The following is a 12,448-nucleotide window of genomic DNA, read 5'->3' on the forward strand; positions in this document are numbered from 1 at the left end:
GGATAAATACCTTCTGGACAATATCCCAATCAAAGCAAATCCTAAAGTCAACAAAAAATACAGATGAATATTAAATGCTGACAATAAATCACAAATATATAATAGTTATCCTTCAGACTGATCATTCTAATGACTAATGGTCAGATTAAGAGTAATTAGCAGATGTTCAAATCTGAAACTGAAGCAACTAGGGGAACTCTAATTAATAACAATCAAGAACTTAATGAATGTGAAATTCAGGTTAAATCTCACTTTAGTCTGATTAAATTCAGCCCTATAAGATAGGTTAGATTGAAGGGTTGGATCAAAAGGTAATTTTGGAAATTCAGATATGAAATAGATTGTAGACTGAAGACAAGAGATTCTTAGTAGTACAAAAATAAAACTCCGAATAGGGAGATACCCATTTTGAAGAGTATTACGGTGGCCTTGTCCAAGTTTCACTCCCAACTTATACTAATTCTGTTACAGGTGAAGAACTATAGATCAGGCTTTAGTGATGTAAGACAACAAGAGCAGATTAAAAAAAGAAGAAGGAAAAACTGGAAAGTTACAGGCTGATGTTCTAATTCAAATAGAGAAGCAGACTTATGATGGTAAGGCCAATAGATGGGGAGCCACATCAATATCTTAAAGTTAGCATAACAGAATTTAGAAGAGAGATAAGAAAGATAAGATAACAATGGTCTCTTACCAACTTGATCAATATCCCACTGTTTAGGGCTTCACACTTATAACTGAATTGAACAGCCCGATAGCAGAAGACTCAGGTTGATAGGGGTGTGTTGTGCCTTGTGCTATGAAAGTTTCTTCTACAACACTGGCAGGTGGTTGGTGGTCCCTAATTTCTCCTGTTCATTAATAGTATGGACATAGAAGCCAAATGGAGTTTGTCACTACATGCTTATTCAATTTTAACCCAGCCCTGTGAGCAAGAAGAGGATGTACTCCAGACCATAACACAATTACATAAAATCTTTAAAATTCAGGACCATTGTCAGTATGAAGTCTTGATTGTGAGGATACTAGACCCTTACATAGATCTGGGACTCTAATAAGTACTAACTCCCTCCCATTCCCCTCTTGCCTCTCCAGTCTGAGGCTGGGTTTTGGTTTTCTGGTTTTGCCTCCACTTTTGGAGGTTGTTAGCCTCTTTTGATGTTGTGGCTCTTTCTTCTGTTTATAATTTCTTTCATTCACCCAAAAAAACTTGCTGTATGTCACTTAAGATCAGGACCTATACAGAAAAAGGTGCTGCCTCGTAGCTAATAAAAAGAGCATACCCAATGGACATAGTTCTGACCATTGTGGTATCTTGGAGGGGCATAATGTATGCAGCCTTACCCCTTCTCCTCAGAGAGGCTGTTCCTTGGAACTTGATCACCTTTCAGGTTATGCATTACAAAATTGTGTAAAACCAAATGACTTCTAATCCTTCAAGTGTTGCTCTTTTCTGACTTTTTACTGTCCAAATAAGCCCACAAGATTTAGTCACAGGAGTTATCCATTGATGCTGAATTTTGGTTCTTTTTAACTTTTAGACCATGCAGGCCCCACCTAATACTGAGTCCTGAAACTTTGTTTTGAGGCCTCAAACCTTTTCAACGGTCTGGTACCCATAAATTCATTTGACCAGTTTGCAACTCTTTCTTTGGTGGCTTGTATGAACTATAAACTTAATGTTATGCTAGGTACTCTGTGTTTGACATCAATTCTTATGTGTATCAAACCTTATTATTTAGTTCTGTTTACTCTTTTGGTTTTATTTACCCAATCATGTGATCATAATGTCTCATGACTATATTCCTCAGGATGAGCTAATCTTGGAAGAGAGAGATCTAAGTGCGGAGACAACCCGAATATCCAATGAAAAACGTGTTTTGTCTTCTCTTCAAGACTACAGTTCACTTTCCGATCGTCTAGTTAGCTCCCCACTTACCAAGGTTGTCGACTTGATAGGTGCTAATCAGCCTGAATTTAAGGTACTTAGTATGGGAGAACCTTTAGAGAATGATCTGCCTTGTGTTGCCAAAAATGTAAGCGGATTTGATCATTCAGATCTTTTAAGCAACTCAATTGGACAGGATAGTGCTCCGGATCAGTTATACAGGTCTTGTAGAATGATCACGCCACTACCCCATGCTTCAACAAAGTATATGGTGCACAGAACACCAGAAATATACCAGTCCTTACCCAAAGGACTTCTGGAGCACATGTACCTGAGGAATTCTCTGCTCTTGGATGCTAATGAAAGTAAGCAAGTTAAGTGTAACTATGGTGGGATGGGTGCAGAAACTGACCACAGTTTTCTGGGGAGGTCATACTCCGACGGCATGCCATCTTCAAGTTTTCGATTCAGTTGGGATGTTAAGAGACCACCTTGTACACCTCCAGTTGGAAAGCTCTGTCAGAGAACCACTGTATCCTCCAACAGTAATTTGGAGAAGCAAGAGATGTTAAACCCAGAGCTTACTTGCTTCCGGATTGAGGAAGATCCCAGCATTAGTGAGGAAAATGAGGAGATGGATGATCCTGTTAATGAAGGATTTCAGTCCAGGGGAAAGAATACCTTGACTAAAAAAGAACCACTTGGTGATGTGACTAATAAATATATTAACCCTTCTATATCTGTTTCTTTGGCTGATAAGTCTATTGAAAGAGATAGCCTGAATTCTGTTAGTGCAGGTTTTGATATCTCTCAGACACAAATGGATACCAAAGAGAAGCTTCAAAGCTGCAATGGAACTCAGAGAAAGTATAAGAACAAAAATAAGGAGAATAAATGGTCTTCGCTAGGTTACAGCAGTTCTTTGAAAGCAACTGAATCTCTTCAAACTCGGTTCTGCAAGCCAAAATTACCAGGGAAAATAAGTGAAGGCAAAGTAGGCGGGAATTTATTAGAGAAGGGGAATAAGCGTAATAATATTGTCTCCAACGTCTCATCATTTATTCCACTTGTTCAGCAAAAACAACCAGCTGCAGCTTTTACTGGTAAGTTATATGGATTCATATCTGAGAACTATTATTTTTTGATTTTGTTAATTGGATATGTCATCATTCATTCCACTGAAGCACATTTTGGAATTCTCTCTGCTTCTGGTGAAAGATCAACTGCTTGTGCTTTATACAGGGGTTGATATGATCTGTTTTTGGTGGATTCAATGTTTTTCTTCTTTTCTGCTTATCAACTCTTTGTTGTCAAAATTTTCATTAGATAGTCCGAGATTTTAACTCTTACATTTCGTATTTGTCTGAAGTCTATGTTCTTGAAGGAAAACTGTCTTAAGTAATTCAGCCATTGGGCATGAATCGATTGCTGTGCCGGATTGGGTTTATGCTGGACAGCCCATGTTTTACTTTAAGGAAACTGTCAAATGGTGCCTTTATGAAACTCCAGCCCCGACTCAAGGAATCCAACCAAAGTGCGATTGAATTAAGTCTCTGGTCAAGTACTAGGCAATATTATGCTCGGTCTGTGGCAACGTATTTATCATATGTGACTTGAAAAGATTGAGATTTAGAACACCAGAGCAGAACTATAAATTGCACTGTGAAAACAACACTCAAAAGCCATCACTTTAGTTAATACATGTACACACATAGAGGTAGATGGTTTCATGGCATACAAATGAAGTGATCAAGACTTTAGATGAAGGCTGCATACCCCCAGCTAACTAAAAATTGTGGCTACTCCGAAGCTTGATGAGCCCCCAGATTGAGCTCTTCAAGGCTTAAACCATGACCCCTGCTACAAGTGCAGAATCTAACCACCACAAAGTCTCCAATTAAAGGACCCCAGGAATCTAACAAAACCGAGCAACTGAGCTCATAGCACCTTCAAGTTGGAAGGACCAAAAACTACACCTGCAATCAGTTAACCAGTGTTGCATTAAAATTGTTATAGAAAAGGTACCAACTGTCATAAAATTAAATGTTAATTGAAAAAAATATCCAGAGATTGCTGTGTTTCTTGTTGCTTAGTATTATTGAGTTGTTGACTTGTTTCTGAATTTAATTACTGTAGTTGTCTCAGAGAGTCAGTGGTTCTGGATGCTACAGAACTTTGAATATTTTTTTCTTCTTCCTGGTGTTTTTGTCATTCTGTGCAGGAAAGAGGGATATTAAAGTGAAAGCTCTGGAGGCTGCTGAGGCAGCAAGACTTCTTGAGGAGAAAAAAGAGAATGAACGTAAAATGAAGAAAGAAGCGGCGAAGCTTGAGCGAGCAAGATTAGAGCAGGAAAATCTGAGGCAATTAGAACAGAAGCAGAAGAAGAAAGAAGAGGAACGGAAGAAGAAGGAAGCTGACCTAGCGGCAAGGAAAAAACTGAGAGAAGAAGAAGAAAGGAAGGAGAAAGAAAGAAAACGCAAGTGTATTGAAGAAAATAGAAGGCAGCAGAGAGAACATGAGGAGAGATTACGAGTGGAAAAAGAGGGAAAAGAGACAAGGCGCCGAGCTGCTGTAGGTTGCTTTTCAGAATAATATTTACAAATGTTATTTACTCGTACATTGTGACCCTTTCTCAGACCCTACATTGGTGGGAGCCTCATGCACTGTGTATGCCCTTTTTATTTAGTTGAAAGAGGTGGGACTTCAGTGCAATGCTAAGGTTCTCCATTGTAGCTAGTAGTTGGGGGTTCATGTCCTTACCTCTGCTTAACAGAGAGGCTATTTCCTGACATGAACCGTAAGGCACGGTACTTTATGACCATTCCCAAACTTGACAGTGGTGGGAGCCTTGTGAGCTGGATATGCTCTTCTATTTACTTGTTTTATTGATAGCATCTATGATAATTGTCTCTGCTGTAGGATGAGAGAGGGCGTAAAGGAAATGAGCAACCAGATGAAGCAAGAAGGCTTAAGAGAACAGGAAAAAGTGGGGAATTATCTGACTGTAGGAAAACGACCGACACAGAACTGATTGCCATGGTTTCTGAGTTTGATGCCAGAGAAGCTAATGATTTTCGCCAAACTTGTCAGGCTCCAAAGAAGTCAGATAAAATGGAAAAGGTAGAGTTGACAACTGATTTAAATCTTCATGTTTGAGGGGCAATTATTTTATGTGTGTTATTTTAAGTGCCTACAGCAATCAGTAGGTAAGTTTTTATGGTAGTGGCAAACAAAGAATATGAGGAACATTAGCCTGTCCTTTAGTATATGCATTGTTTTGTGTGGTTATAGATTAAAATAAGTTAGAGCATGATCATAGTGTTTCAGATCTGAGAACTGGAACCTGTACATTATTGAACTGTAGAGCATTTTTCCCGTTCTGCTGTCTGGGCAGTAGTTGATGGACAGGAGTAACTTTCCCATGTCACATATCAAGTAGATACCAAGATGAGCCGGAAGATTGTAGTAGCAGTATTGTCGAGAAGCAACTCTAAATTTTCTTCCCCCCCCCCCCCCTCTTTCTCTCCCCTCTTCTTCTTAAGTCTTTTTTTTTTCCCCAGAAGAATGTAGTTGATTTGATACTGGGATACCTAATAGCCTAGGAGACAGTCAATGTTTCAAGGCAGACTCTTAGTGGTTGTTAGTCCAACCTCCTGGCATTTGTGCTCACCATCCTCTAGGTTTAGGTTTGTCTTTTTTGGAGGGAGGGGAGGAGGGGGTTGAGATTCGAGACAAGTTTCTTGTTTAACATTCTTTGAGAATTTCGTTTCCAAAATGACACTTGTAAAATAATCCTGAAGGATTATAAAACTCTTCCTGATCAGCAAGTAGAGCCTTTTACTAAGAATTTTTGTTTATCATGTCTAGGAAATTTGTAACCTCGAAGATGTTATCTCTGTCACTGAAGGAAGCCTGCAGCAGTCATACACAATTTCTCCATACCAAGGGTCAGATGATGAGGAGGAAGATGAGGATATGCCTAATCAGAAATATATCCCTTCATGGGCCAGGTAAACTGACTCTTTTCAGTCACACCATGTGATTCTGTTTGTTATGTTCTTATATTATAGATTTTAAAATTCTCCTTCCATAAATGCTCCACTCAAAGAGAAGCGTGTCTCTACCATCACTATCTGATGATGTGCTTGCCCTGCTATTTGACTGCCCTACCTTGTTCTTCTTTGCTAAACTATTTGTGAAAGTTGGCTGATTTGGTGACCTGTGGCAGTTTCTTTCCACACCACCAAATTTGCTTAGTATGATCAATTCCTTCCACTTGTGGTAAGTCTCTCTATACATCCATCACTGGAGTGATCCAATAGCTGGGTCGGGTTTGGTCTATTTGTTTTTATTTGTTCCCCCCCCCCCAACCCCTCCCGGGGGGGGGGGGGGGGGGGGCCCCCCCCCCTTGGGGGGGGGGGGGGGGGGGGGGGGGGGGGGGGGGGGGCGCCCGGGGGGGGGTGTTTTTTTTTTTTTCTTCTTCGGCGGGGGGGGGGCCCGCCCCCGCTCGGGGGGGGGGGGGGGGGGCGCCCCCGCGGCGGCCGCGGTGTTGTTCCCCCCGGGGGGGGGGGGGGCGGCGGGGGGGGGGGGGGGGGGGGGCCCCCGCCCCGGGGGGGGGGGGGGGGGGGGGGGGGGGGGGGGGGGGGGGGGGGGGGGGGGGGGGGGGGGGGGGGGGGGGGGGGGGGGGGGGGGGGGGGGGGGGGGGGGGGGGGGGGGGGGGGGGGGGGGGGGGGGGGGGGGGGGGGGGGGGGGGGGGGGGGGGGGGGGGGGGGGGGGGGGGGGGGGGGGGGGGGGGGGGGGGGGGGGGGGGGGGGGGGGGGGGGGGGGGGGGGGGGGGGGGGGGGGGGGGGGGGGGGGGTTGCTGATGGTCCTGTATGGCATTTCCACCTTGCATTGACAAGAAACTTTTCCCCCCATCTCCATTCGTTGAGACCTCACATCAAGCTTGATTGCATTGCTGTACCTGTTGACCAGCACACCTTTAGGGTGCCAATTATCCTGCTACATACGAGTACCCTTTCCAAGCCTCTATCACCAATTACATGCTGTATGAGGGGTTCTGCTTTATCCCTGTACTTCAGAGCCTTCTGCCAAATCCAAGAATAGTTAGCAATTGGTTTAACTGTCCATATAGAATCTTGTTTAAGATGTCTACTATATTCCCGATGTACCCATATACTCTCTTTCTTGGAAGCAATCTACCGAATTTGTCTTAGGATACCTGCCATGTTAAAGTCCTTTATGCGATGAATCCCTAGTCTACCATCCTTTGGCTTGCACACTGCATGCCATGATAGATAATGCCCCTTTCTTTCTAGAGATGGATCCAACTATAGAAAGTTAGAGACATGGACACCCAACTTTTTTTTACCACGTTTCCAGGCAGACCAAAGATTCCAGTCTAATAAGTTTAGCACCCTTGGAGCATTGTGGACAACAACTGCAACCTTCCTGCATAAGAAAGGAATCTGGCTTTCCACCCCTAAGGGTGCCTTCTCAGAAATTCTGCATTAAATTTACTGGAAGAACTTTTAATTTGTTGATGGTACACCTAATGGAACTTGTACGTCTTTAAGTAACTTCTATGTGCTACTGCAGTGAAAATTGTCTGGCTCAAGTCTTACCTGCCTTGAAGAATGTGGACCCAGATGGAATTTTTCCTCCATCAAGCTTTTGCAGCGTTGCAGAAGGTACTTGACTTGTATGTTTTGAGCATCTGTCGTTCTTTTACCTCCTATGGGATGGGTAGGCCTTGAAATAGTTTACTTTCATTTGTATGCAGTTCTCCTGCCTCGGATAAAACAGCCGAGATAGGCAGCAATTTTGATGAGGATGGAGAGTTGGTTACATTATGCAGACAAGGATGGAACACCCACTGGTCTGGTTTTAAGTACAAGATGATGAGGTATTTATACTAGTTCAATCATAATTATTGGTTCTCCCTTGGGTGTTTGACTCTTCAGTTAGGTTACTTCAGAATGATCAATGGTTCAAACTGAGTTGACTCAATTATGTTGTTGATTTTTTTCAGTTGATTCTGTTTTACCTATTTGTTTTTCTTTTAATGAAGTTCTTTCTCATATGGATATGTGAGTGGGTTAAAATGCAAAGTGGCTTGTGCCAATTTAATTTCCTATTCTAGTAAAGCTTGTCTTTAGATGCCTGAGTTTTGTGTCTGTAGGTGAGCCTGGTATGAGCTCTAGTAATGTTCTTCTGTTCTGAGGATCTGATATTTCATGCATCACATTTGCCTTTTTTCCTGCTTTCTTCCTATTATGAGTATTTACCGTTGATTTGACCCTGTACTCTTTGATTATTAATGAGCTGGCCTTTAGTGTCTAGTTGTATGTTTTGATCTGCTACGCCTTGATTTGTGTTCTAAATGCCATTGTTATATGAATGGAAAAAGGCTATAGAGGACCCATTTGATAACACTTTTAGTGTTTCTGTTGCAATTTGCGAGAAACACCAAAATGTTTTTTTTCTTCATATTTCTGTTGCAAGAAACAATTTCTAAGGCATTTGATAATCTTGTTTTTAGAAATGTTTCTAGAATCAGTGGGTGTTCGATAACATCTGTTTTAATAAGAATCCTGCAACTTCTTCAGCAAGGTGTGCGAGAGAGCATTGAGGAGATAATTTTCATGAACCACTGCAGCCACCTAGAGAAATGCATAGTTCCATAGCTTCCAATGCTACAAGTCTCCTTGAAAATAATTTCTCACCTCACCACAAAATGAGAGTGTTGAGAAAGCCAATTGTGGTAGAATGGTTTAATAAGATCAGTGTGATCTCAAGCCCTCTATTTATAATAAAGTGGAAAGAGCACTATTACATAAATACCCTTACTTGGGTAACAAGAAATAGAAATTTTATATGAACAAAGACTCTAGTAGAGTTAAACCTTAATAGAACTCATCCAACACTCCCCCTCAAGTTGAGGCATAAATATTAGTCATGCCCAACTTGCATACAATAGGAAGGAAAACTCCTTTCAAACCCTTAGTGAAAACATCTGCCACTTGGTCTCCAGACCTCACAAAAGGCATGCAGATAAACCCTTGTTCTAGCTTTCCTTTGACAAAAGACCTATCAATTTCAATGTGCTTAGTTCAATCATGTTGCACAAGATTATTAGCAATATTGAAAGCAGCCTTGTTGTCACAATATAACATCATAGGGTTTGGAACTTGGACTCCAATATCTTTAAGTAAGCTTTTCAACCATAGTAGCTCACAAACTCCACGAACTATAGCTATATATTCAGCTTCCGTATTGGATAAAACTACCACATTCTGTTTCTTACTTCTCCAAGTAACTAGATTACCTCCAACAAAGGTACAGTAACCTAAAATTGACTTCTTGTCTAGAGATCTAGCTTTGTCTGCATCAGTGTATGCTTCTACTCTTATATTATCAGTAGGTGACAAAATTATTCCTTTTTAGGAATTCCCTTCAAATACAACAGTATTTTGATAACAGCCTTCATATGAGCTAAATATGGATCATGCATGAATTGACTCACTATCCCTACGGCATAAGCGATGTCTAGCTTGGTGTGGGACAAGTAAATAAGCTTCCCTACCAGCCTTTGGTATCTTTATTTATCCAGTGGTTCTCCCTTTTTTTCCTTAAGTTTAGCTTCGGCTTCAATAGGGGTATCAACTGCTTTACACCCCAACATTCTCACTTCGGATAATAAATCTAGGACTTACTTTCTTTGGGATAGGAATATACCCTTCTTTGATCGAGCCACCTCAATCCGTAAGAAGTACTGTAACTTCCCTAGATCTTTAATCTCAAACTCTCTGCCAAGAAAGTCCTTTAGCCTTTGAATTTCTTCACCATCGTTTCCTGTGATGACAATATCGTCCACAAAAACAATGAGAAGTGTGATGTTAGTACCTGATTTCTTGACAAATAATATATGATCAACATTGCTTTGCTTGTACCCAATAGAAGTCATTGCCTTCAGGCTTCCATACCAGCATCTAGGAGACTGTTTTAACCCATAAATTGACCTCTTCAACCGACAAACTTTCTCTGCAGTATTGTCCTTGGAGAAACCATGTGGGATTTCCATATACACTTCTTCTAACTCCCCATGTAGGAAGACATTCTTTACATCTAGTTGGTGCAAGTTCCAGTCTTTGTTCATACCTACAAGACAACAAAACTCGACAGTGTTCAGTTTTGCAACAGGGGCAAAAGTCTCTTGATAATCAATCCCATAGGTTTGGGTAAACCCCTTTGCAACTAGTCTACCTTTCAACTTGTTGACTGATCCATCCGTATTTTGTTTAACCACAAACACCCATTTGCAGCCCACGGGTTTTTTTCCTAGAGGAAGTGTAACCAGCTCCCAAGTATCATTTTTATTCATTACTTGCATTTCCTCTACCATAGTTGCCTTCCATTTCTTATTAGCATAAACTTCCTGCCAACTCTTAGGAACATACATAGATGATAGAGAGGATATAAAAGCCTAGTAAGAGTTAGACAAAGAGTCATAAGAAACATATTTAGCTATGGGATGTTGAGTATAAGATCTAACTCCTTTTCTAACAGCAGTGGGAAGATCAGAAGAAGATACCTCAAGGGGAACAATAGAATCTGATTCTGAAGCAGAAGATTGAAGTGGTAACTTGTCGCCTTTCTCTATCTGCTTTAACCAATTGTAATTCTTCCTCTGATAAGTCTGCACCTCCTTATTCTGGTTAATCTTGTTTTGAAGGACCTCAATAGTGTGCTTCATAGGAGTGGTCTCCCCCTGACCAAGTTCTTCACATGGTTTAGAAAACAGAGGGGGAGAATTAAAGTCCTCAGGCGTATTGGCTGAAGTTTCCCCCGGTCAGGAAATACTTCTTGAACTCCTAAGTTGTGTTGTGGTGATGTGATAGAAAAGTTTAGAGTTGGAAAAAACACCTCTCCTCTAAGACTCTTCCCCTGGAGAGGTGTATAGTAAGCGCAAGACTCATTAAAAATTACATCCATGGAGACAATAATTTTCCTGGAAGGAGGATGATAGCATTTGTACCCTTTCTAAGTAGCATAATACCTTAGAAAAATGCATCGTAGGCCACGGGGAGCCAGCTTACTTTGATGGGCTGTGATTCCGGCATAACATACACATCCAAAAACCTTGGGGGGAATAACAAAAGAAGTGGTTCCCTGGAGAAGCTCAGTAGGACATTTAAAATCAAGTATCCTACTGGGTATCCTATTCATAAGGTAAAAGGCATTGAGTATAGCATCACTCCAGTATTGGTCAGGGAAATTCTTAGCAATCATAAGTGAACGAGCTATCTTTAAAAGATGCAGATTCTTCTTTTCAGCAACCCCTTTTAGGCAACTGTATCAACACAACTGGTCTGCTGTATTATACTAGAGTTAAAGAGATATCTCTGTAATTCACCATCAATATACTTTGTGCCATTGTCACTGTGAAGGATCTTCACAATGGCATTGAACTGAGTCTTAATCATATTATAAAAATCATGAAAACATTGAAAAATCTCATTTTTTTTTTTAAAAGATAAATCCATGTAAAACGAGAGTGACAATCAATAGAAGTAGCAAACTACCTATGGCCAGTAATAGACAATCGTCGGCAAGGGCCCCACACATCAGTATGAATTAGTTCAAAAGGAATATATTTTCTATTATAAAGAGAAGGTAAATAAGTAGAACGAGTTTGTTTCACAAAAATGCAAGCTTCACAAAAAAATTCATCCTTTTTATAAGAAGAAACTAAATTAGCAAATAGTATTGTTTAAGGGGGGTGATCTAGCCTACGGTGCCATTGTTGAAGGTCTAATAGTACTGAATGGACCCGATTAGGAGATCTAGTCAGAGCAGAAGTAGATCCTCCAATTGGCTTTAACAGATAAAGTCCGTTGTCTAGTTTACCACGTCCAATCTCCTTCCCCATTACCAGATCCTAGAACACATAGTAAGATGGGAAAAAAGTCACTTTACAATTCAAGTCATGTGTAAGACTATTGATAGAGAGCAAGTTAGTAGAGAAAGAGGGAATGTGTAAAACTTTAGACAAAGAAAATGATGGAGAATGCTGAATGGTCCATTTTCCAGCAATGGAAGAATAGGATCCATCAGCAATGTGAACTTTATCTTTTCCGGAAGTGCGAACATAATGTAAGAAAAAAGAGGATGAACCTGTCATATGATCTGTGGCTCTTGTATCAATGATCCAGGGAGTAGAAACTGAAGAAACATGGTAGCCAATAGAAGTTTCACATGAAGTAGCAATGTAGGAGTTGGTATGGGTTGTGGAGGAAGCAGTAGTAGAGGTTGTACTGGCAGTAGAAGACTGCAAGATACGACGCAGAGTAGCTAACTCCTCCTGGGAAAAACCAATGTCTGCAAGGGGTGTTGTGGAAACTGTCTCAAAAAGATTAGCCTTCGGTTTTTCCCTTCTTTGTGCACTTTTTTGCTCAAAATCAGCAGGTTTCCCATAGAGCTTCCAACAATTGGCCTTCGTATGATATGGTTTGTGATAGTGCTCACACTTGACAATCTCCTTAGCCAAAATCTGATTTA

The 12,448-nt window shown here is 41.1% G+C and overlaps 1 protein-coding gene across 4 annotated transcripts in view; it reads left to right on the forward strand.

Moving 5' to 3' along the window:
* Positions 1–12,448, forward strand: part of WYR (inner centromere protein, ARK-binding region protein) — a 28,655-nt gene that overhangs the window by 7,342 nt on the left and 8,865 nt on the right. For 3 of the 4 annotated variants that reach the window (XM_089136553.1, XM_089136555.1, XM_089136552.1), the window contains exons 3-8: positions 1,812–2,991; positions 4,110–4,459; positions 4,808–5,008; positions 5,756–5,898; positions 7,487–7,578; positions 7,671–7,793. In XM_089136553.1, the coding sequence (XP_088992679.1) occupies positions 1,812–2,991; positions 4,110–4,459; positions 4,808–5,008; positions 5,756–5,898; positions 7,487–7,578; positions 7,671–7,702 (1,998 nt within the window). In that variant the 3' untranslated portion in view covers positions 7,703–7,793. The remainder of the gene's footprint in view (positions 1–1,811; positions 2,992–4,109; positions 4,460–4,807; positions 5,009–5,755; positions 5,899–7,486; positions 7,579–7,670; positions 7,794–12,448) is intronic. The other variant, XM_089136556.1, reaches the window with a different exon arrangement.

This window comes from Hakea prostrata, chromosome 10 (genome assembly GCF_041222555.1).
Source record: "Hakea prostrata isolate BN-2017 chromosome 10, UWA_Hpros_2, whole genome shotgun sequence".
In the NCBI taxonomy this organism is placed as follows: Eukaryota; Viridiplantae; Streptophyta; class Magnoliopsida; order Proteales; family Proteaceae; genus Hakea; species Hakea prostrata.